The following is a 25,289-nucleotide window of genomic DNA, read 5'->3' as shown; positions in this document are numbered from 1 at the left end:
CAACCTGGCCTGTTTATCAGCTTCTGAGCGGCAAGCAGCCAGACCCCCCACACAGTCTTTCAGTAACATCTGCAATAACAAGAGTTTCCTTGTCCTGGAGGAACCAACCTCTGCTACCTCTGCGACTTGTTACTGTATCTTCACCACACAGGGCAGAGTGCTGAGTGTAATGAGTCAAACAGATAATCCAGAAATACCTCCTGGACGAGTGTCCCCAGGGAACCAGAGGCCCAAAAACTGAGAGCGGCAGCCTCCAGACCTGAGCACGTTTCGTCCCGAACTACACTAAAAACGGCCTAACTTGCCCTTGTTCCCGGCGTGAAGGAACCACTCTGGTTGAACAGAGGACTCCCAGCAGAGCCTTGCAATCAGTTGTGGCATTTCATGGACATGCCACTCAATCTTCAGACTCTACAGGACGGCTTATCCTCTGCCCTGAAGTGGTCCCTATGTGGGCTATAAGAAGCATCTTCTCTCAGCCTCCTGGGACCATTCTACAAGGTCCCAGCTTGGCCCCCAATGCCATGCAAATGAGTTCTCATAACTTCCTAGAGCATCTTAGGCTTCCCAGGTGGCACTAGTGGTAAAGAACCCGCCTGCCAATACAGGAGATGTAAAAACCACAAGTTCGATCCCTGGATCAGGAAGACCCCCTAGAGGGAGAGCATGGCAACCCACTCCAGTATTCTTGCCTGGAGAATCCCACAGACAGAGAAGCCTGGTGGGCTCCAGTCCATGGGGTCACCAAGAGTTGGACACAACTGAAGCAACTTAGCATGCACCCAGAACATCTAGCTTGCAGTTAACCCACATTTAGGACTAATAGCTTCTGCCCCCATATATTACACAGTCACCAGCAGTCAAGTTCCATCTCCCCGGAGGTACATAAGGGAGGTGAGAGCCATGTAACAAAGTGAGAAGGGAGATGACGCGTTACACAGAAAAACTGAAGCTATCTGCTCTGTCTAGATGCTTGCCCTGCTGTATCCTAGCTGTGTGATCGTGGGTAAGTCAGTTAACTGCCGGGTACCTAAACTTCCTTGCTGATGACAAGAAGGTAATACTGACCTCAGAGAGTTCTTGTGAAGATTTAAATAAAACACTATATCTGAAAGTGCCTAATGGAGAGTATACAGAAGGACTTCCCTGGTGGTCCAGTAGCTAAGACTCCGTGGTCCCAGTGGAGGGGGCCCAGGTTCAGTGACCCCTGGTTAGGGAACTGAAGATCTTGTGTGCCATGACTAGGAGCTGGCACAGCCAAATAAATTCTTTAAAAGTATACAGAATGTTAGCTGAAATGGAGTCTTAATTCCTCGTTCCCATCCACACAAATCACATCTACTGCTTCTCTGTAAAAAGGGAATAAATAGTTTCACTCCTTTTCTTTCTCTTGAAAGGCTTTGAGTAAGTGGTGCTAGGGGTAAAGAAACCTCTGCCAATGCAGGAGACACACGTTCGATCCTTGGGCTGGGAAGATCCTCTGGAAGAGGGCATCTAGTATTCTCGCCTAGAGAATCCCATGGACAGAGGAGCCTGGTGGGCTACAGTCCATGGGATCACAAAGACTCAGATATGACGGAAGCGGCTTAGCGACATAGCTCAGTACAAACCAATAAGCCCAAGTCCACTAAAGGAGAAGTACAGATGGCAGGAAGGATGCTTCATCAGGAAATGGGACCACTCCTCCACGAGTCTAAAATGTAGATATGCTACTCTCTCTCAAAAGGCTAGACAGTAAAACCCAGGGACAGAGAGGCAGCGAGAGCTGGCCTGAGGAACAAGGCACTTACTTCCATAAGGGGAGCTGGTGGGGGAGCCGTTGAGAAATCCCGGTGACCCTGGAACGCCCAGGTTGGCCATGGGGACGTTGCTGTAGCCATTCATGCTGTTACTGGAGGTGCTGTAGTTAGACTGCTGGGGGGTGGAGCTGGAAGAATAGCCCCGTGGAGAGATGCTGCTCGTGTTGCGGATGTATCCTGGACGACAAAGAAAAGCCCAGATGAATGAGCCTGTATGCGCAGGCGCACTCACACACACAGCGGAGACCAAATATGGCGGCGTCGGTGCACCAAGCTCCCAGTCTACAGAATTCCACCAGGCTGACTGCGGGCTGCAGGGGGAAGTCTGCAGTTTGTCTTCAGACTTTTCATACCTTCCTATCTCTTCCCCGTTCTGCACAAAACCTTCCTCCTCTTTCCCATTTGCAGTCAACATCTCCAACTCACACTAAGGAGTGGTTGACGATGGGGCAGTGTGCAGTGACATCTCCCAAATCATATTTCATGTAACACTAAAGCCCTCTGAGATACTGATGGGTGTCACTGCGAAAGTATTCTCTGGTCAAATGAAGCTTGGCAGATGGTGCATACTGTGGCCATTCATTGAAGATTCATACATGATGCTGACGCTCCAATAATTTGGCCACCTGACGCAAAAAGCTGACTCTTTGGAAAAGAGTCTGATGCTTGGAAAGATTGAAGGCAAAAGGAGATGGGGGCGGGAGAGATGAGATGGTTAGATAGCATCACCGACTCAATGGACAGGAATTTGAGCAAACTCCAGGAGACAGTGAAGAATAGAGGAGCCTGTTGTGCTGCAGTCCATGGGGTTGCAAAGAGTCGGCTATGACTTGGCGACTGAGCAACAACAGAGAATAAATAAACTGGTTTAACTTTGCTAACCTAGTATTTCCCAAATTTCACACACCAGAGCATCTTTCCTGGGTGTGGTAAGGAAAAGGCATTCTAGTAACATCGCAAGGGCCGCTAGCATTCTACTGATCACAGCTATAGAAGTTTGAAGTTGTTACCATGCCCTGTTGGGTGAGGTGGGGAGTGTTTTCATTCAAAATGCATTAACAAGTTCATCTAAAGGGGCTGTCCTTTGACCAAAGACTTGGAAGCATCAGCAATGGAATGCAAGGGAGAGCCAGTTCATAAGTGGAATTGCTTCTCCCCATATTTCTGAAACCCTAGCAGAGACATCACCTAATCTAGCCTGAACTAACCTACGTTGGATAACTGTCTCTAAAGGTATTAAAGAAATGACCCAAATTTGGGGGGACAAAAGGAAACGATGTCCCACCCACATTTCTGTAGGAAGAACTTACCCTAGGCATGAGAGTGAGGAATTCCCTTATAATGGATGAATAAAATTAGAAATAAAATTATCCTAAGGTTAGGGATATCAGCAGAAACATTTACACCTTTTAAAAAGTGACTTATGATAAATGTGGCACCTTAATGAAATCAATCTCAGTGACAAAAATCTTTACACAATATGCTTTACATATAAAACCACAGTTAGCTGTGTTGCTGTCTATACATATTTGTATGTATGTGTGTGTGTGCGCTCAGCTGCTAAGTTGTGTCCGACTCTTTGCAGCCCTATGGACTGAAGCTGCCAGGCTCCTTGGTCCATGGAATTTCCCAGGCAAAAATACTGGAGTGGGTTGCCATTTCCTCCTCCAGGGGATCTTTCCCAACCCAGGGGTTGAACCTGCATCTCCTACATCTCCTACATTGGCAGGCAGATTCTTTGCCACTGAGCCACCTGAGTTTCCCATATATTTGCATACATTTGTATATATTCATATATGAGATAGTATACAAACAGAGGTTACCAAACAAATCTAAGCCATCCACCCTTGGTACTAGTAATTGGCGTGCAGGTAACAATAATGGCAATAACTCTGTTTCTTTCTCTTATTCACTTTGATGATTACAATAGCAGAAGTGTATATTTTATTCAAATAATACCTGTACATCTGGTTGCAATAAGCCTAAACTCTTCTAAATTCATAATACTTCATCATATCCTTAAATATTTCCATTGAAGGATTCTACCTGGTACTTAAAAAGCTGAAAATCTAACAATACATCTAATGTTGAGATAATCCAATGACTGTATTGCTTATCTGGGACACTTTTTTTTTTTTTTTTTTTGAGTAGTGAGACAAGGAAAGTGTTTATTAGGAGGAAAACAAGTATGGATAGACACACAGGCGGGCTCAGAGAGAGAGAGTTGCACCCTCTCTGGAACTTTGAATCACTTTGATGGAGCATTTTTTCTGGGTTTCCTTCAGGCACTCATTTTGATTTGCCTGGTTGTGAGTAGGACACACTCTTTTCATGACATAAGAATCAAACTTTCACTTCTTTCAACTCCAGCAGAGCCAGTCTTTTAACTGTATAAGATGTTTGTGTTTTGAGTCTGAGAAAGGCAGTACCTTGATTGTTTCCCTGTGTTGACTCTGAGATGCTGACCCCAAGCTGGCTGCCATATGAATTGATGCCCATCATGCCGCTGTGAGCTGGGGAGCTGGAGAGAGCTGGGATCTGGCTGGGATTCCTGGGGACGCTGTAGAGGGCTTCAGCGATGTCCGCAGCTCGCTTCAAGATGATGTCCTACAAGATGGCAGGTGGAGGTGAGTGTTTGTATTGAGCAATAGGAGTCAAACTGTACTCAGTATTTTGTAATAACCTGGAAGGAAAAATAGTCTGAAAGAAGATATATATGTGTGTGTATAACTGAATCACTTTTATGTACACCTAAAACTAACACAACATTGTAAATCAACTGTGTTGGCAGGTGTGTGTTCAGTTGTGTCCAACTCTTTCTGACCCCATGGACTGTAGCCCACCAGGCTCCTCTGTCAAGCGATTTCCCAGGCAAGAATACCGGAGTGGGTTGCCATACGCTCCTCCAGGGGTTCTTCCCCACCCAAGGATCGAACCCAGGCCTCCTGTGTCTCCTGCACTAGCACGTGGATTCTTTATCATTTGAACTACCAAGTGAGGAATTGGGCTTAATCAACTGTATAAACTATGTGAAAAAAGTGAGTTGCTCAGTTGTGTCTGACTCTTTACAACTCTTTGTAACCCGCCAGGCTCCTCTCTCCATGGAATTCTCTAGGTGAGAATACTGGAGTGGGTAGCCATTCCCTTTTCCAGGGGATCTTCCCAGCCCAGGGATCAGTCTACTTCAATTTAAAAAAAAAAAAAGAAGAGAATCAATTTCAAGAGAGTGTAAGATGTGAACTTCTAACCTGGTTATTGTGTGGTGTTCCATAGAGCGCCTCCACCAGATCTGCAGCTCTTTTCAATAGCATTTCCTGGAAAAAGAAAAGAAAGCTGGATATCAGCAAAGGTAAAACCTCAACTGGCCAACACAAAGGAAAATTACCTATAAAAATCAAAAGTCCAGGTATCCCCCTAAAATGTAAGTAACTAGCCACGATGGCTTCTATTCACTTTGACAGGTAGAAAATAAATAATTTCACATATAAACTCCTCTATAAGTATGTATCTGCATGAAACTCATCTCACTGAAAAGGCTTCATAAACAGCTGGGCTACCAACACAAAAAGCAACCAGATCAAGGGTGGAGTCAGTTAACATTAGTAATGTCATGGGAGTTCCATTAAAAACTACTTTCAGACTATTCCATTAAAAAAAATCTGGTACTCTAATTAACCAAATATTCTCAAAATGATTGATTGGCCTGAGTTGAACCACTTGCCAAGGAGTTGTCCAGAGTCCTGAAATGATCTTGGCAATGCCTTCTGCAAAATTTTACTCTAATAAAGATGAATTCTTTCAATAATATTTCCCCCTGTTCACTTTAACCAGAGAGAATTAGTAATCAGTAATCCCTTTCCTCTCATTGTGTCTTTTCCACCTCCTGTTTTTAACAGCCTTTTAAATTGCTATTAACCTACTTTCCAGATATCATCTAATTTAATGGGGGGGCTGGGGATTTTCTGAGAGGAAAATAAAGGTGCAATGGTGCAGCAACTGCAGTACTTGAATTCCACTCACTACAGAAAAGAAAACATGGAATTTTGTAATGTTTAGCTTACAGGGCAAATGTAAATGTTGAAACTTCATAATTTCTCATTAATCAATACCTAATAAACTGATGTGATTTTAAATAAAGAAAGTGAAAATAATGGACCAAATTTACAATAGAATTTTTGTGAGCAAGTTCATTTAAAAGGGATACATTTCATAGAAGTTTATTAATATATGGGTGTTTTTCACTTCCATGAATATCTGTGTATATACTGGGCCCTCAGTGAATACTTGATTGTGGATTAATATGTCCCTGTAATTATGGGTAAATAAAATTACATTTAAATACAGAGGAGTGGGAACTTACACTTTTAGACAATTATTCGATTATTTATTTTTCATGAAGTTGGCAGTGTTTTATAAGTTGAATACTCACAGGTCCAAAATTTCAGATTTCGTATTTGCTCAGAGATTCATCATAACATATTTCATAGTTAGTAGATATTTTATGAGCCTCTTGTACCTCAAGCTTAGCCCAGTTTCAAGGCCTAATTTAATTTTTATTATAATATATTTTATTTAACCCAATACATGCAAAATATTACCATTGCAACATGTAATTAATGAGACAGATTGTATTCTTTTTTTTTTCATACTAAGTCTTTTCAATCTGGTGCGTGTTTTATAGTACATCTCAATTTGAACTGGCCTCATCTCACAGGCCCAACAGCCCCAGCAAGCTGGGAGTTACTGTATTGGATGCTGAACGTATAGTTTCTCTTGTGGAAAACATTATATAGTAACATTATAATATTTATAGAGCTATACACCTCCAGAAATTACACACTCCTTTATTTACTGATTCCCCCCAGCTTTTTTGAGACATTACTGACATACAACATGTGTAAGTTGATGCTATAAAGCATGATGATTTGAGCCACATTATATTGTGAAATGATTACTACAATAATGTTAGTTACCACCTCCATCCCCTTCACAGTAATTACCTTTTTTTGTTTTCATTTTGTGGTGATAATTGTTAAGACCTATTCAAGTATACAATACAGGATTATTAACTATAGTTACCATGCTGTACATTAGATCCCCAGAAATCACTCATCTTACAACTGGAAGCTTGTATGTCGGACAAGGGATGCCTAATTTAATTTTAAAGAGACCTAAGTCTCTAGGTTTATCTAAGTTTACTGAAATTTTACAAGAAGGTTTTCACATGTCATTTTCCAAAGTGTATTACCTTAGCTAATCTCTCAGGATCTCCGGGATGTCTTGGGATGACCTTCTGCAGTCTCTGAAAGCCATAGTCTATGGTGGGTTCATTTAATGCTGAAAAACAAAAGTCCTCTTCTTGAGGATGTAAACTGGCTATAGAGCAAGGCATCTGGTTAAGTCTGCTATGGATAATAGAAAGGTTCTGATATTATCTTTCTAAGAATTGACACAGTGGTTTCAATCAGTTAAGGATTTTTGCTGTTGACATTGGTTAACATTTATAAGTTTCGAATTAATAGTAATTTAGTCATTAGAATGATGTCTCCAGACGTCAAGATTATTATAATTACTTTATCATTTCTGCCTTCAGTGCACACTTATCATTCTTTGCTCACTCTCAACTCCTCAGAAACATTACACAATCAGTCACATCCCATCCCAGTTTCTCATGAAGACAATAAAGTATTAATACCTTCCCATGTCTTTCCCTTCTTCCCTCCTTGCCTCTTCCCCAATGTCATCATCATCTAGTAATTCTTCTCCTAAATACCACTTTTTCTTAATTATGTTCTTAAATATTTATATTTATACATATATATATATCTTCTGTGAGTTTACAAAACTCTGTTCTTAGGCATAATATGATTCCAGAATTTTCAGTTATATTTTGTTACACCTACATTCATGTTATGTCAGGCCCCATCAGATACTGCAAGTTCCATAACAGCAGAACTCACACTTATTTTGCTCCTGTGTTCTCACTGTTAGAGACAGTGCCTGGACATAGTTGGCACTTACTGTCAGCAATTGTGAAATGAGTGAGAGAGTGAAAGAATGAATGAAGGACTTATTTCAGCACTTCTACTATGCTAAAGAGTTTGGGGGGATTGATTCCTTTATCCTTTGTCTTTCTTCCTCTCTTTCTTTACTTTTTAGAAGTTTGGCTGCTTAAATTTTATGGTTTTAAAATTAATACATGATCAAAGTAAAGGAAAAAGATACAAAGAATAAAATAATAACCACCTGCACTCCCATTAGGCAGCAGTAAACACAGGAGGGTGTATTTTCTTTTTAATCTTCCTTTTTGCATATATGTTTTATGAATATTTGTTGCTATTATTTGAATTCTCAAAGCAACACCTTTTATTTAAAGTAATTATTAAAATTTTTAAATATAGAAGGAAAAATAAAATCATCCATAATCTCATCATTTTAGAGATGATCTGGGTTAACATTTTTGTATATATCCTCCAAGACTTAAACACACACACATACTAAAAATTATTCAGAGACATACTATTCACACTGTTACATAACCTACTTTTTATTCATTTAACAATATATCAAACTTTTCCCCAGGTTATTAAATATTCTTTTATAACATTATTTAAAATTCCTGCATATTTTTTCCATGACATGGTCTGTAATTTATTTAAATGGCTTCCTAATGTTTGGTATTTAACATGGTCCTAATTTCTCACTATTATAAAAATCAGAGCAATAATTATCCTTTGTGCATAACTTTGATTATTTCAATTGGAAAATTCCAAGAACTAGAATTACTGGACCAAAAATTATGATTCATATTTAAGGCCTTTTACACATACTGTCAAATCACTCCTTAGAAGAATATATAAATTTATACTCCCTCCAGCAGGGCATGTGGTCATTTTAACTTATTTCTTTATTCATCAGTTAGGTTGAAGAGTTTTTTCTAATACTTGCTGAATATTTCGATTTCTTCTTCTATGAGCTGCTTATTAATACTTTCTGCACTCTCTTCTTTTGAAAAACAGGCCTTTTTAAACTTGTAAAAACACTTTACATGTTAATATTTTTAACATTCTATCACCATGTTACAATAACATATCCAAATTTGTTCTTAGGTATTATAGGTAGAAAGACCATCCCAGCTCCAAGATCTGGCAAATACACACATACATGGGTCAGGGGGTGTTTGCATATACATACCTATAAATACATGAAATCTTTAGGTCTACCTGTAAAATGTGTACTGCTCACTATTTAGGTAGTAAGTGTTTTTTTTTTTTGCTATGTATTTCATCGTCTGTCGATTATATTGTGAATATGATTACTCCCTCATCACATTTTCTATGAGTTTTACTAGCACCTAGAAAAACTTTGGTTTTTATGTGTCTGCACAGGCAGTGTGTGAGGGTAGTGTGTGGCAGTATACGGTATAGTCATTAAGAGAATCAGCTTTAGAGTCAAGTGGATCTTGGGTTTGAATCCAGCTCTACCATTAATTTCTGTGAGCTTCTGTTTAAAATCTAGCTCATGGGTTTGCTGTCAAAATTAAATGAAACAGTGTATATCATGTTCCCAGCACAGTTCTTTGCAATAGAAGATCTTAACCTATAGTAACCCCTGACAGATGTCTTTTTTTCGTTTATTCTTAGGCTTGAACATTCAGAGCATCTACACTTCATGATCAGCTTGTCTTCTTTTGATAAGTATATTAATTCCATTTAGTTCTCTTAATCTCATCCTTGTACTGGCTGAAACTTCCCAAAAATGATCTGAAAAAAGGATGATAGTGGATATTCTTGCTTTTGTCCCCCTTTAAATGGGAATGACACACTTCCATACCAAATGTGATATTGGCTATTTGAGATAAATATTAGTTATAGTTTTTAAAATTTATTTATAAATATTATATATTATGTATGGATGTGAGAGTTGGACTGTAAAGAAAGTTGAGCACCGAAGAATTGATGCTTTTGAACTGTGGTGTTGGAGAAGACTCTTGAGAGTCCCTTGGACTGCAAGGAGAGCCAACCAGTCCATCCTAAAGGAGATCAGTCCTGGGTGTTCATTGGAAGGACTGATGCTAAAGCTGAAACTCCAATACTTTGGCCACCTCATGCAAAGAGTTGTCTCATTGGAAAAGATCCTGATGCCGGGAAAGATCAAGGGCAGGAGGAGAAGGGGACGACAGACGATGAGATGGTTGGATGGCATCATCGACTCGATGGACATGGGTCTGGGCGGACTCCAGGAGTTGGTGATGGACAGGGAGGCATGGCGTGCTGCGGTTCATGGGGTCGCAAGGAGTCGGACACAACTGAGCAACTGAACTGAGCTGATTATATATCATGGGCTTCCCTGGTGTCTCAGACAGTAAAGAATCTGCCTGCAATGCAGAACTAGGTTCAGTCCCTGAGTCGGGAAGATCCCCTGGAGAAGGGAATGGCTACCCACTCCAGTATTCTTGCCTGGAGAATTCCATGGACAAGAGGAGCCTGACAAGTTATATAGTCCATGAAGTTGCAAAGAGCTGGACATGACCAAGTGACTAACACTTTCACTTTAGTTATCATGCTTTGATAAGGGCTTTTATCAGGAATTCTTGGAATTTTAGAAAACTACAATCATATGAAATTCTCTCCCTGGACCAATTTAGATTGTATTTTAGAATATATTTCTCAATATTTCACAATTAAGTGTCGACTCATGGATGCAGTATATAATTTGCTTAGTATATTTCTGAATGTAATTCGTTAATATCTTCTTATGTTTGCTAGTATGGGGATGAAATCAATTACATCACTGAGAATGGCACCTGGCACATTCTGAGCCCTCAACAAGCATCTGTTACTGTTATTATTGCTGGGATTTGTGTGCCCATATTAATAACTGGGATACTGTGCATGGTGTTGTTGGCTTCTGATTGATTTTTATTTTATACCCACTTTGAAAAATAAATTGAGAGGCTTTCTATATTTTATCCTATGTACTATAAAATTTATATAGCACGGGTAGTATCTCTTGACTAAAAGCTAGAAAGAACCCCCGTGAAATTGTTCTTTTCAAAGTCACCAATAACGTCTTAGCCAAACAAAGAGGAACTTTTCCATTGTTACCTTAAACTCAAGTTAGCATTTGACACCACTCTCCTGCTGGCAATATGTCTACTCACTGACTTTCCCGAACGCACATTGCCCTGTTTCACCCCTACCACTAGTCATTCCATCTCAGCCTACCTTGAGGACTGCTCTTCCTCTGTCCATCTGATGCTTCTTGTTGCCAAGGCAACAAGAAATGCTGATGTTTCTCGTGGCCAAGGCAGTCTTCTGCTTGCCTATACCTTCTTCCTCAGCAACCTCATAAGTGCCCACATGATTCCCATGTCAAGCTACATCCTGTCACAAATCTTTATCTGTGGTTCAGGTAACTTGCCCAATATTCAGCTTTATTTTTCCAAGTATTGGCTGGAAATGTCCACATCGATAGCCCATAGACTCCTGCCATTCAAGATATTGCAACCTCATGCTACTCACACCACATAGCCATCAGCCATCAAAAAGTCATGCGTTTCATGCTTCCCTGGGGGCTCAGTGGTAAAGAATCCATGTGCTAATGCAGGAGGCACGGGTTCAATCCCTCATCTGGGAAGATCCCACAAGCTGCAGAGCAGCTAAGCCTGTGCACCACAATTATTGAGCCTGTTCTCTGGGGCCCGGGAGCCGCCACTGCTGGGCCCCTGTGCCACAGTCACTGAAGCCTGTGTGCCCCAGAGCCCAGCCTCTGCAACAAGAGAAGCCGCCACAATGAGAAGTCCACACACTGCAACTAGAGAGCAGCCCCCACTCACCACAACTAGAGAAAACCCACGCAGCAGTGAAGACCCAGCACGGCCAAAAATGAAACATAATAAATAAAATTATTTTTAAAAAAGAAATCATGCATTTCATTAAGGTTTTAAATGTTTTAGCATAAATTTTAATATAGTATTTGCTTAAAATTTCTAATCTCCTATTTATGACTCTCCACACGGTAACCCCACCGCCGACACCAACTTTGTTACACTTTCTGAGCAGTCCTATTTCTAATTTTGTCTTCCTTTAGTTCCAAAGAGAATATCCTAAAATTTCTAGGTGATTGAGTATTAAATTGTTAATTATTTATTCTAATTAATTGCACTGGATTCAAAAAGGTGGTGTACAGAATATCTGCCTTTTGGAATTTATTAAGTTTTTTTGTGAATTCATATTAGTCTTGTCTGTGTTCCATGGGAAATGCTTTAAATGTATTATTTAATATATCTTTTTGATCATATTATTTAACATCTTTTCTACATAATTGCTGCTATAAATTTACCCTTCCACATGCTCCTTGTATGTCTAATAGTTTTTTAATGTATATATATTTTCTCTAGTGACTAGGAAGATGCACACTCTATTTTAATTTAGAATAGTACCTCTGACTTTCTCTGAAAATATTTTGCTTTTCCTAATTGCTTGAGTCTGTGGAGCCCCTCCACATATATAAAATGTTGCTTACCTTTAATTCCCCCACTGCATTCTGTCTACCTTTACATTTTTGTTGGTTTATCCTCTTCAGCTAATATTCCTATTACTAGATTTTCTATGATCTGTCTCTTTTAGACATTAATTTCCGTATTTCTGTTAAAGCATGTCCTCATATTAACAATAATTCAGATACTGTATGTTTCACCGCTTTTTCTGCTAACCAGTGGTCCTGTGGAACCATAACTTTTCCATTCTTGATTGATCCAATTCTCCAGTCGTCAGGTTAGTTTAGTAGGAATAAGAATCGAATTCTGTCGGGGTCCTTGAAATAAGAGAATATCTTTCTGTCTTCCTCACACATTAATGACACCCTCTCTGGACACAGAATGGTTGAGGATTCTCTTTGCATTCTAGATCAAGTTTTTGCCGTTTCACTTGTCCTCACTCTGAGCGGGGCACCGGGGAGGTTTTGTCAGGGTTCTCCCTGATTTCCTGGCTCGCCTCATCTGTTCCCATGAGCAGAATGTCACACCCTCCAACACGACCCCGCCTGCACACATCATCACAGGGACACAGAATCTCTGGCATCGTGATGAGACCAGTTTAGCTTCACACACAAATACCAGGTCTCCCTTATTTTTATGCTTTCTTGAAAATATCCTTCCATAGATTGTGGATGGGGGCCAATTAAATACTTGTACTCATGTTACCGGGGCTTCCCAGGTGGCGCTAGTGGTAAAGAACCTGCCTGCCAATGCAGGAGACATAAGAGACCCAGGTTGATCACTGGGTCCAGAAGATTCCCTGGAGGAGGGCATGGCAATCCACTCCAGTTTTCCTGCCTGGAGAATCCCAGGGACAGAGGAGCCTGGCGGGCTACATAGGGTTGGAAAAGAGTCAGACACAACTGAGGCAACCGAGCACAGACGTACGCACTCATATTACCATCTTACCCAGAAACACATGTAAGAATAGCTGGCGGTGTAATAGGAATCATTCTGTAAACTGTTTTTTCCCTGCTTAACACTATAATGTCAGCAATTTCTGAAGGCTTTTTCTTTAATAATAGGATTTTTAGTGGCTATAATATTCAACAATGAAAACTGTTATGATAGCTGTTAGAATGTACTGAAGGCTTACTCTGTTACAGGCATTATGCTAATGCCTTTTACATATATTAGCTCATTTAATCCTCATTACAACCCTATGACATGCATTTTATCCCCATTTTAAATGCAGCTCCAAGGTGGTGCTAGTGGTAAAGAATCCACCTGCCAATACAGGAGACACGGGTTCGATTCCTGGGTTGGGAAGATCCCCTAGAGAAGGCAATGGCAACCCTCTCCAGTGTTCTTGCCTGGAGAATTCCATGGACAGAGTAACCTGGTGAGCTACAGTCCACGGGGTCACAAAGAGTCAGACATGACTGAGCAGCTAACAACAGCATGCTTACACCACGCTGACCATAAAGTAAGGGAATAACCCATAAGATAGGGAATCTAGCAACCGCCAACCAAGGTCCCCACTGTCTCCGTGACTGTCCTTGTCCCTTCCCTCCCATCTGCATTGCTACCAGATTCTCGCCCCCTCTCAATGGAGCCCTAGAGGTCTATCCTCAGCCTGCCACTAATACCCTTATTCCTAGGTCCTTCCTGCTGCTCACAGTAATCTGCTAAAACTGGGCTCTCATTAGCACACAGAAGGCTTCCTCTTTCATCGACTCTATTTGTATATAACTTTATTTATTTGGGGTTGTGCTGGGTCTTCGTTGCTGCACGGGCTTCTGTTGCGAGCAGTGGCTACTCTCCTCTCGGGCTTCTCATTGTGGTGACCTCTCTTGTTTCAGAGCACGGGCTGGAGGGCATGAGGCTTCAGTAGCTGCGGCTCCTGGGCTCCAGAGCACAGGCTCAGTAGCTGGGGCACACGGGCTTAGTTGCCCTGAGGTGTGTGGGATCCTCCTGGACCAGGAATTGAACCTGCGTCTCCTGCACTGGCAGGCAAGTTCTTTACCACTGAGCCACCAGGGAAGCCCTCTCTTTTGTAAACTTTATCACACAGTTGTACCCATTGTTGTCCCTGTTAGATGAAAACCACCAGGACCCCCAGGGTGATGTCTGGTTTATCTCATCTGCCCGCTAGTCCAGGCTCCTCATCTACATCAGAAACAGCAGGCACTCCTGACCACGTGGAATTAGCAATTCACATTTTAAGCTGATGAAGCAAAATAGACATATTCATCTCTTTCTCATGTTGAGAAAGAGGGCCCTGCCAGGCTTCCTAGGCATATGCTGTGGATGGGTTCTGTGTGTATCCAAGATGAGAAAGATGGTGAAATACACTGTTGTGTATATCTACATGGACAGGGAATAATCACACAGATGTGTGCATGAGCACACACACAGCATGCCAGTTAAGTGAAATTTTGAAGTAAAAATCATGAAGCCCAAACTGTTTAGTCAACACCAAAGTGTAAGAAGAAAAATCAGTCAATCCCTCAATAGTTCAGCCTTCAAAACCTCAGGGTTGGGAATCTCCCTGATGGTCCAGTGGTTAAGACCCATACCTTCCAATGCAGGGGGTGTGGGTTCGATCCCTGGTCAGGGAACTAAGATCCCACATGCCTCTGGACCAAAAATCCAAAATATAAGACAGAAACAATATTGTAACAAATTCAATAAAGACTTTAAAAATGGTCCACATCTTAAAAAAAAAAAATCAGGGTTGCATTGAACAGTTTTTATTCTGGATCCAAACTCACTTCCCATTGGACCAGCTGTTTTGCATCCTATCACTTCAGCCTCACCTTGAGTCCCAGCTTTCCCCGCTCCCCACCTCCCTGGGTGTTCTCTGACTTTTCAGGCCTGATGCGAGCCAAGTAAACCTCAATTAGCTAATGAGGTGCCCGAGACCAGCCCCAAGACTGTCTCTAAGGGCCAACAGATCATTAACCGCCATCATCAGTGTGAATTTACAGCCTCCGCTACCACATGGAGTGCGGGGGTGGTGTGAAGTCCTGCCAACCTCTTGGCTGAGAGGGACACAGAGAAAAGCTGGCAAGGCAAAAACAGAGTAAATTAAAAATAGGCTTCGATCTATAGGCTCTATTTATCTATGTCTTTCTTTGGTAACATTAACATTAAGGTAAAAGGTCAAATCCCCACTGAAATATAATTTATATTTACCTTTTATTAAATAATTATGGCATGGCATGAAGTTAAATATTACAGAAGCTAATCAAGGGGGAATTCAATGGAGAAAACTCAGACATGAGAATTTCGTCTTTGCTATACATAGAATGTCTTAATCCTCCACTGGGAGTCATTCGGGTTTGCTTAAGGAGTTTAATAATACACATTTCAACTGCCACAGAATCTAAATCCCATTTGGATCAGCCTTGGAAAAACTTTCATCAATACCTTGAGATTTCATAATATTTCTCCTGAGAGCCTGGATCTTATGTGTCATTTCTCATTTTGATTGCGGGTATAATATATGAGGTTGCTTACATATCTTTGACCCAGTGAATAGATATAAACCATAAGCAATGTGTGAAGGGTTTCTTTTAAAAGTAAATAGTATTTAACTAAAAATATCTACTGGGAACCACTCATTTAAAAAAAAAAAACTGGCTGTTGCTCAATATTAATTCTCCCAAAGGGTTAGTGAGACGGATAAATTCTATATGATTGTTTCTTTTCCTTAAGAGGAGGCATGGAGAGCAGATAATGCTTACCCCAGTTTTTGCCTCTATTTCTGTTTCCCAGAAATAGAGGTTCTTTCCATGGCCAACATAGAAAGGGGACTTCTGGTTAGAGTTCTGGTCTACCCTCAACAAAGACAGCATTGACTTTGCAGGCAGGTGGTCATTTCTGCCTTTGACTAACAGAAGTACTGACCACCAAGATGGCAATAGCAAGGGCTGGTTGAGTTCCTTTGCAGAAATTTGAGAGAAGACAAGTAAAACGAGGGGCCTAGGAGATCTGAGTACTCTGTCAGACTACGACCCTGGGATGTTGATCTCGGTTGCAGCTTTCTTCATTAGTAAGTCTTCAGCTGGCACCTCGGATGGTCATGGAGCCTACGGATGGCCAAGAAGAGGCTGACAAAAGTCTAAAAAGTCTGAGCCTAGTTGTCTGTCTGCATCTGTGTGCATCCATCTGCAGCAGAGGGTCTTCACTTTCATCACAAAGCCCACGGGCCCCTGAGGGGTCCAGGCCACAGAATTAGAGGATCCCTCCAGCCCTAACTCTAAATCTCAACCTTCTCCAAGAATTAAAGAAAGCAATGGAAAAAGAATCCTGCTCAAGAAACCTCAAATCTATGTAATGTGGCTGCCAGGCAAGTACCAGATCAGAAAGTGGACTTTGAGATGCAGGCACAAAAGAAAACATGCTTGAGGAAGCTCTCTCCTTGGATAACCATCAAAGACCTACTGGATGGCACATGGAACTCTGTTCACTGGTATGTGGCAGCCTGGATGGGAGGGGAGTTGGGGAGAAATGGATTCATGATTATGTATCACTGTGTCCTTTTACTGTTCACTGAAACTGTTACAACACTGTGAATACGCTATACCCCAATACAAAATTAAAAGTTTAAAAAAATAAAAAGAACACCTCTCCATATGGTGCTGGTCTAAGACAGTTAGTCTCCATTGACAGGACAGGAAGGCTTGCTTGGGGAGGAATTTACATGCATGCAAACTAGCCCCTGCCTTCAAGCCCCCTTTAGGAAGTCTGTTCTGGTCTTCCCTCGGTGAATATGTCTTCAAAGTGCTTTGATCTTATGTGTTGATTCCTGTGAGGCTTCCCAAGTGGTGCTAGTGGTAAAGAACCTGCCTGCCAGTGCAGGAGACATAAGAGAATCAGGTTCGATCCCTGGGTCAGGAAGATCCTCTGGAGGAGGGCATGGCAACCCACTCCAGTACTCTTGCCTGGAGAATCCCATGGATAGAGGAGCCTGGCAGGCTACAGGCCTTGGGGTCAAAAAGAGTTGGACACAGCTGAAGCGATTACCCATACATGCACACATGCGTATTTATTTCTGTGAGGTCTGCCTTGTTTGTGCTGTGATTTTGGTTTCTCTCTCTTGCTCCCAGTCCTCCCAATTTTCTCGTCCATTTATCTATCATCTGCCTTACTCCTCAGGTGTCCAACATTCAAGGCTATCTGCTCCCAAGGTCAATTTTTTCATAGCATTTGATGGTGTGATAGAGATAAAGCTGTCCCTTGTCTGGGATCTGCCTTAATTCCTAACCTTGACCAAATTTACCACCTTCAAAGGCAGGTAGACTTTGGTTTATCTCTCTGCAAAAACAAAAAGTTAGATTAAATGTTTTCTCAGACCCCTTGTAAGTTCTTGCATTATGATTCTAAGACTATTACTTATTTCTTGCTGTTCTTCAGTTATTAAGTCATGTCTGACTCTTTGCGACCCCATAGCTGGGAGCCCACCAGGCTCCTCTGTCCATGGGATTTCCCAGGCAAGAATACCTGAGTAGGTTGCCATTTCCTTCTCCAGGGGATCTTCCTGACCCAGGGATCAAACCCGAGTCTCTTACATCTCCTGCATTGGCAGGCAGATTCTTTACCGCTGAGTCACCTGGGAAGCCCATTATTTATTTATTTGGTGAAAGCGAAATTCTTCAAGAAGTGGAGATGGGTAGAGTTGAAGCCCTGGGCTGTTGAATTGTCTTTAACTTTTGCTACACTGAAATCTCTCCCTATATCCATCTGTTTCAATGTAGCAAAGGTTCAGTGTCACCAATTTTTTAAAAAAGAACAAAGATAATATAGGAACACATTATTAAGAAGTGGTACCTGCCTTTGTGGATATAGGAACAAGAACACGAGGTGAGAACCAGCAGTGCACAAGTGAAAGATTAGATGGAAGCCTCTGATATTTAATTTTAAATGAAATATTAATTTAATATTTAATTACGCTTTGGTTTCAAGAAAAACTGCAGCAGCAAGACAGATTGTTTGAAGAAGGGAGTAATATACATGGTTAAGGAGACAACTGTAAAAATTAAAGATAAATTTCAAGGGTAAATCTAAATGCCACCACGGAGCAGTTATGAATATGCTCTGCTCTCTGTAATATGTATTTAGAATATTATAGCTGAGAGCACCAGGCCATTAAGAGGCTGGGACGTCTCTAGCAAAACAACGGCCCCCTATTCTGGGACTTCCAACGGAGACATCATTCCTCAGGCTCAGCCGAATGATGGATCCAAATTTTATAGGCGATGGGGGTGGAGGCAACTTCAGTAAAACTGCAGGCTACCAGGGGGGCCATTCATCCAACCTGTTTCTAGTGCAAACAGGGAACAATTGTACTCAGGCCAGTTTTTGATATCCGAATTGGGTATTTTTAACTAAAAATCAGATTCATTTCTTAAATGAGAATTTTTTTTTTCAGGATAATGCTATAGGAAGAAAAAAAGAAGAAGAAATGTGATGTGGGTGAGCTATTAACATCTGAATCCAGAGTGCACATCAATGCAGTGTGGCCCAGTGGAACCCCATGCCCAGCCCCAGGAGGAGACTGTGTAGGGTATGATCCAGGGGGGCCGTGGAATAACCTCGGCTTTTTGTTTCTCCACACAACTGCTTCCTGATCTTGGCTACTTTCTTGTTGATTAACACCTGCTCCCAAATAATGAACAGAGTGATTAAATACTTCGTTTGTGCTAAAGTACTGGGTTGGCCAAAAAGTCCATTCAGGTTTTTCCATAAGCTATTTTTTCCATGATATCTTATGGGAAAACCCAGAATAACTTTTTGGCAAACCAATAAAAGATGAGGATTGTTTTGGGGAGGAGGTGAGTTGACGTGAATTGTTTGGTTTCTATGGGTGTCTCCATAGCTAGGGTGATTTGACAGCTTCTGAGTTCAACCACACACCTTGGGAAGCAGTTCTTGGGCCTGCACCTGAGCCAGCTGGGCCCAATTGGCTCTTCCTTTGAAAACTCATTTCCCTTCAAACCACTTGCAGAGAGCACACATGCTCTCTGGCTGCCCTGACCTTCCCTGTCACCTAAAACCCTGATTTCTAACCCAGACCCAGATAGTAAAGGCATGATATGGTGGGTCTTTCAAGAATTCACCTTCTACAGTAGAGAATACATGCAAAAATATCTGCTGTTGTTTAGTCGCTAAGTCGTCTCTGACTCTTTGTGACCCCATGTTCTGTAGCCCGCCAGGCTCCTCTGTCCATGGGATTCTCCAGGCAAGAATAGTAGAGTGGGTCGCCATTTCCTTCTCCAAGGGATCTTCCCAACCCAGGGATCGAACCTGTGTCTCCTGCATTGGCAGCCAGATTCTTTACCAGTGAGCCACCTGGGAAGCCCGCAAAAAAGTCCACCTTTGATCAAACAGCAGTGAGGAAGGAAGCCAAAGAGAACTCATCATAGAAATTATGTATCCCACGCCAAACACTTACAATAGTAAATTTTGTTTATATCTGTGTATTTCTATACAAAATATACTTGCATATCTACATTTCACATTCCCAGTGAGATAAATATCTTCCAATTTTTAGGTTAGAAGATTAAGGTGAGGGACTTCCCTGGTAGTCCAGTGGATAAGAACCCACCTGTCAATGCAGGGGACACGGGTTTGATCCCTGATCCAGGAAGATTCCACTCGCTACAGGAAACTAAAGCCCATGTGCCACAACTACTGAGTCTGTGCTCCTAGAGCCCGTGCTCCACAACTAGCAGAGACCCCGCGCAACCAAAAATATATAAAGAAGTAATTTTTCAAAAGAAAACTAAGGCAAAGAATGGTTATGGGATTTGTCATAAAATTCAGACTCAAATCCAGACCTGTAAACTCTATCACTGACAGTCTTCCTCTCCAGTGCTAAGTTCTCTCAAGTTTAATGACAAAGTGGAGTTCCATTCTCAAATGCCTTGCTACAGACCTCCTCTCCCTGCATCCTTAAGATGCAGTAACCATGGTTACCTGAAAAACGAGTAACCGTGGTCTCACTGGGTGCCCCTACCGGGATTATTTTTCTGCACTGCCAGTTTTCTGCAGCAAAGTCGGCCAGTGGAGTGGGGGACCTCTCCCGCTCACAAGCCTTGGCTTGTGCCGCCTCTAGGTCTCAAAGTGGACAGAGGCAGTGGGACGTTTCCTGATGATCTGGATGCTCGTGTGGCGCTCTTGACTCTGCAGCAGCAAGCTGCACTTCAGTAAATCGTGGTGGTTGGAGGAAAATACACCTTCCTACATGTGCGAATAAAACGTGTTGTTTTTCAGAGCCCTGATGTTGTTTATGCGGTCCTTGGCAGCAACAACCGTGGGGAGCTGATTATTGCATTTTGCCTAATTATACCAGGTAAGTCCCATCTAATAGGCTTGGGTTTATTGTGGTGGTGTGTCCTTGGATACGGAAACCATCAACAGTTGGACCATGATCCATAAGATGTGAGTGGTGGGGTGAGGGCTGAGGGAGGGGAGGTTTGCTGGAAATTTCCTTCCCACCTCCTGCTTTTGGAGTCTCTTTCTAGAAAGTTCCACATACGAGTTAATACTATTATGTTTGTGGGGTAATACTATTGTGTTTGTCTGAAAAGAACTGCCCCATGTTGTCCAATACTTTACAAGCCAGGAAGTCACTGCAGCAGCCTGATGAGCAGGACTCAGCATTCCCAAACTCATTTCTTTGTTTAAAATACAGATTCTCAGACCCTCCCAAAAGATCAGAACGCAATATGCTGGAACAGGGTCCAGCATGATTGGTGTGTGTGTGTGGGTGTGCACGTGTGCGCATGTGTGCTCAGTCGTGTCTGACTCTTTGTGACCCCATGGACTGTAGCTCACCAGGCTCCTTTGTCCATGGGGTTCTCCAGGCAAGAATACTGAAGTGAGTTGCCATTTCCTTCTCCAGGGAATCTTCCCGACCCAGCAATCAAATTAGACTCTCTTGCATCTCCAGAGACCATATTGTACATACAGTTTTTAAGCTTTATTTTTTTCAATATATCACCAATGTCTTTCTTTTTTTTTTTAATTTTAATTTTTTTTCATTTATTTTTATTAGTTGGAGGCTAATTACTTCACAATAGTATAGTGGTTTTTGCCATACATTGACATGAACCAGCCATGGATTTACATGTGTTCCCCATCCCGCCTCCCTCCCCATCCCATCCCTCTGGGTCTCCCCAGTGCACCAGCCCTGAGCACTTGTCTCATGCATCCAACCTGGGCTGGTGATCTGTTTCACCCTTGATAGTATATTTGTTTCAATGCTATTCTCTCAGAACATCCCACCCTTGCCTTCTCCCACAGAGTCCAAAAGTCTGTTCTGTACATCTGTGTCTCTTTTTCTGTTTTGCATACAGGGTTATCGTTACCATGTAATTAAATATCCATCCACAGCATTTCTTTTGGAAGAGGAAATGGCAATCCACTCCAGTATTCTTGCCTGGGAAATCCCATGGACAGAAGATCTTGGTTGGCTACAGTCCATGGGGTTGCAAAGAGTTGGACACAACTTCTGAGCGTGTCCTGAGCACTGAGCGACTGAGCACCCACAGCATTACTTTTAATATCTAAGATGTTTTTCAGTATAAGGATGTTTTGTTATTTATGATTGTTTACAGTTTTTCACTCTTATTAACAGTGCTTCAACAGTGCTTATTAACAGTGCTTCAGAATAAACAACCTTCGGGCAAACTCAATTATTTCCCAAGTATATATTCCTAAAAGTAGAATTGTTGGGTTAAAGGGCACATACATTTTTTTTTAAGGCTAGTACCATCAGGGTACTCTCCTGAGACTGGAGAACTGTGTGTTAGAAAACCCCCACTTTCTTCTAATTTTGTTTAAAAAAAAATCTTTGCCACCTTGATAGAAAGAAAATGTTATCCTGTAGTTGCCTTAATTTGCTTTTATCTGATTATTAATGTGGTTGGGATTTTTACAAACATGTTTTTTGCTTGATTATATTCCTTCCTGAATTAGCTCCTGATGGTCTTTGCTAGTTTTTAGGGAGTTTTTCCCCCTGAATTTATAAGACCTCTAACATTCACTTGTTTATCCATAATGTATAACATAGTGGCTGACAAAGAGTAGGCATAAAATGAACTTTGCTCAACAAGTAAATGAATATTTTTATGTGTAGGATATTATGTCATAGATAACAAATATGGTTTCAGTTTGTCCTTATCCTTTCGATTTAATAATTGAAACTTAGACATGCAAACATTTTCTTTTCATGTAATCACATATTTATGCTCAGTGATTTCTGTCTTTGGGATCAAGCTTTTAGCAAGGCTCAAGTGTAATAATTTTTTGAAATGCCTACATTTTAAAAAATTAATTAATTAATGCCTACATTTAATTAAAATATTTAATTCAAGTATGCTTCACTTTGTGATATGAAATTAGATATATAACTTTTAAAAATGCTTAATTAGTTGGCCCCACACCATTTGTTAAAAATTCCATATTTTCCATGTTGACTTGAGATGTCTCCTCACCCATACAAATACTTCTGTATTTGTACTAGTTGTGTGCACAGAAACTGTTTATTTTTAAGTGTTTTCTTCTGTTGCATGACATTTCTATGTGTTCCTGCAAAACCCCATATTCTTCTAATTACCGAAACTTAACATAGGTTTTAAAGTCTGGTAGGGCAGAGCCCTCTCATTTTTCAAACCTAAAGGTGCTATTTTAGCACCTTTATTTTTGCAGGTGAACTTTTGTAAAGTTTTCCCCAAACATTTTGTTGGTCCTTTGATTGGCATTGTGTTAAATTTATTCATTAATCGACATCTTTACAATATTAAATCTTCCCACCTCTCCACCAGCTGGAAGTATTTTGTCCTTCCTCTGAACTCCCTCAGCACTTTATACCTTTTTTAAAAATCACTTTCTAAGCTATACCCACCCAATTTTTCAAACCTGAAACCTGAGTCATTCCCTCCCTTTCCTTCCCCAACCTTCACCCCATCCAATCAATCATCAAGTCCCGTCAATGCTACCTCCTAAATTTCATCCACTTCTGCCTGTCCCCACCACTGGCACTCCAGTCCAAGTTGCCATCATTTCTGGCTGGGGCCACCACACTGGCCTCAAACTGACCTCCCTGAATCCATCCTAGGTTCCAAACCATTCTCTCTGCGGCAGCCAAAAGGCTCTTTGAAAAGGCAAATCTGATCATGGCGCTCCCAGCTTTAAACTATTCCAGTAGCTCCCCATGGCACTTGGGATGCAGCCAAACAAGCAGGTTCAACCTCTCTTCCTGTTTGAACCCAACCTCTCTTTCACATTCTTCCCTGTCCCTAGTTACCGTCAAATACATCCCACATTCTTTCCTACCCCAGGGCCTTTGCATGTACTGTTTTCTATGTTTGAACTGTCCTTAATCTTCTCCATTGGCTTAAGATTCCTCTGATATATATCCCCAGCATCCTGTATCACTCATCACATTTGTAATTCCTTGTTCAAGTCAGCTTCCATGATGATAACACTAGTATCACCAATAATATTAATAATATACACCTTTTCAATAATAAGCTATAGCTGCTCTCTATTTCAAACGCTTTCCATGCACAGGTGTTCTAGACCTGGCTTGTACCATTTTATGAGAGCAGGTTGTTGAATTTTCAGGAATGCTGTGAGCCAGCTGATGTCATATTGGTAGTTTGAAATCAGCCCTGGTGACAGTACCTGCACCATGGAAATCAGCAAACACAACAAACCAACGTGGGGCATGTTCCACTGATACTTGCTTCAGGGATAAGTCAACCATGTCTCAGCACATCAGGAAAACAGAAGTATTTGCTGATGTGCATGCATGTTAAGTCACTTCAGTCATGTCCTACTCCCTGCTACCCTATGATTTGCTGACACTGCTTTGCTTAACATAAGTCAGCGGGCTGGATAGCCAGAGACCTGAGTCCTTGTTCTGACTCCACCTTGAATTGAACAGGCAAGTCATTTCTCCCTGGTCTTAGCTTTCTCATCTGCAGCAGATGGAGTTTGATCCAATGTTCTTTGGTGTCTTATTATCTTTAAAATTCTTAGATTTACGGGCAACATAAAATCTATTATCTTTACTGCTGTGTGGGCTCCTTTTCTTTCTTTTTAACCAGGCACCGTGTTTTCCATGATCTGTGAATCATTTAGGCTCCTCTATTCTGTCTGGCAAGTTCCTTCTTTACTTTTGAAATGTCACTCTATGGTCAGTTCCTCCAGAAAGCCTTCCCTGGTTTCCCAAAGTGAGCCACCCCTGTTCAATGCTCCTATAGCCCCTTTTGCATTTATATCTCCTTTAGGGCTCAGCATGATGATTATGATCCACAAGTGTCTCTCTCTCTATCTAGAACTGTAAGCTGCTAGAGGAATACTGCTATTACTGACTTTGTGCCTTGAGTGATAATTTAGAGCTGATGTTTGTTTATGGAATATATAGATGACATGATTACCTGGGTCCTATCTTCAGAACTTCAGATTTAATTAGTCTGGGATCCAGCCTGAGCATTGATGCATTAAAGCGCAGCCAAGGATGAGAACCTCTGCTTTTGAAGGAACTTTATACGTTTACACAGACACACACATATACACATGTAAACATATATGCACACAACACCTGGCTCCAAACATCTATAGCCCCACTGAGTATTGCTTGTTTGTTACTTCGGAAGAGAATTGAAGATTAATTGCAATGCAGTTTTTATTCATCCTACCTATTACCTTACAGGGCAGACCTGTCATCCATATTACAGTGGGTGCATTTGAGAAAGCAAAACTCTATGTGTGAAGTGAAACCCATTCCTCACCTGACTCCAGGGACAGTCCAGGCTCCTGTTTCCTCCTACCCACTGACCACTCCCTTTCTGTGTCCTTCACAGGCTCCTCCCTGTTTTCTTGAGCCCTACACTTAGCGCTTCGGATGCACCTGCCATCTTTAGACCTCTTCCATCTTGTAGCTATACGCCCTTCCATGGCCCCTCATCCAGCCCAGTGGCTTTAAATCTCAT

The 25,289-nt window shown here is 41.5% G+C and overlaps 1 protein-coding gene across 1 annotated transcript in view; it reads right to left on the bottom strand.

Annotated features, from left to right (window-relative positions):
* The window catches only part of EBF2 (EBF transcription factor 2), a 218,350-nt gene that overhangs the window by 19,149 nt on the left and 173,912 nt on the right, over positions 1–25,289 (bottom strand). Inside the window, exons 11-14 of the mRNA XM_043927735.1 lie at positions 7,048–7,136; positions 5,048–5,113; positions 4,229–4,406; positions 1,791–1,976 (exon numbers count right to left, since the gene is read on the bottom strand). Coding sequence (XP_043783670.1) covers positions 1,791–1,976; positions 4,229–4,406; positions 5,048–5,113; positions 7,048–7,136 — 519 coding nt within the window. The remainder of the gene's footprint in view (positions 1–1,790; positions 1,977–4,228; positions 4,407–5,047; positions 5,114–7,047; positions 7,137–25,289) is intronic.

Source organism: Cervus elaphus, chromosome 16 (assembly GCF_910594005.1).
Source record: "Cervus elaphus chromosome 16, mCerEla1.1, whole genome shotgun sequence".
Taxonomy (NCBI): Eukaryota; Metazoa; Chordata; class Mammalia; order Artiodactyla; family Cervidae; genus Cervus; species Cervus elaphus.
Note: the sequence above shows the minus strand (reverse complement) of the source record. Positions and strands in the feature narration are given on the sequence as shown.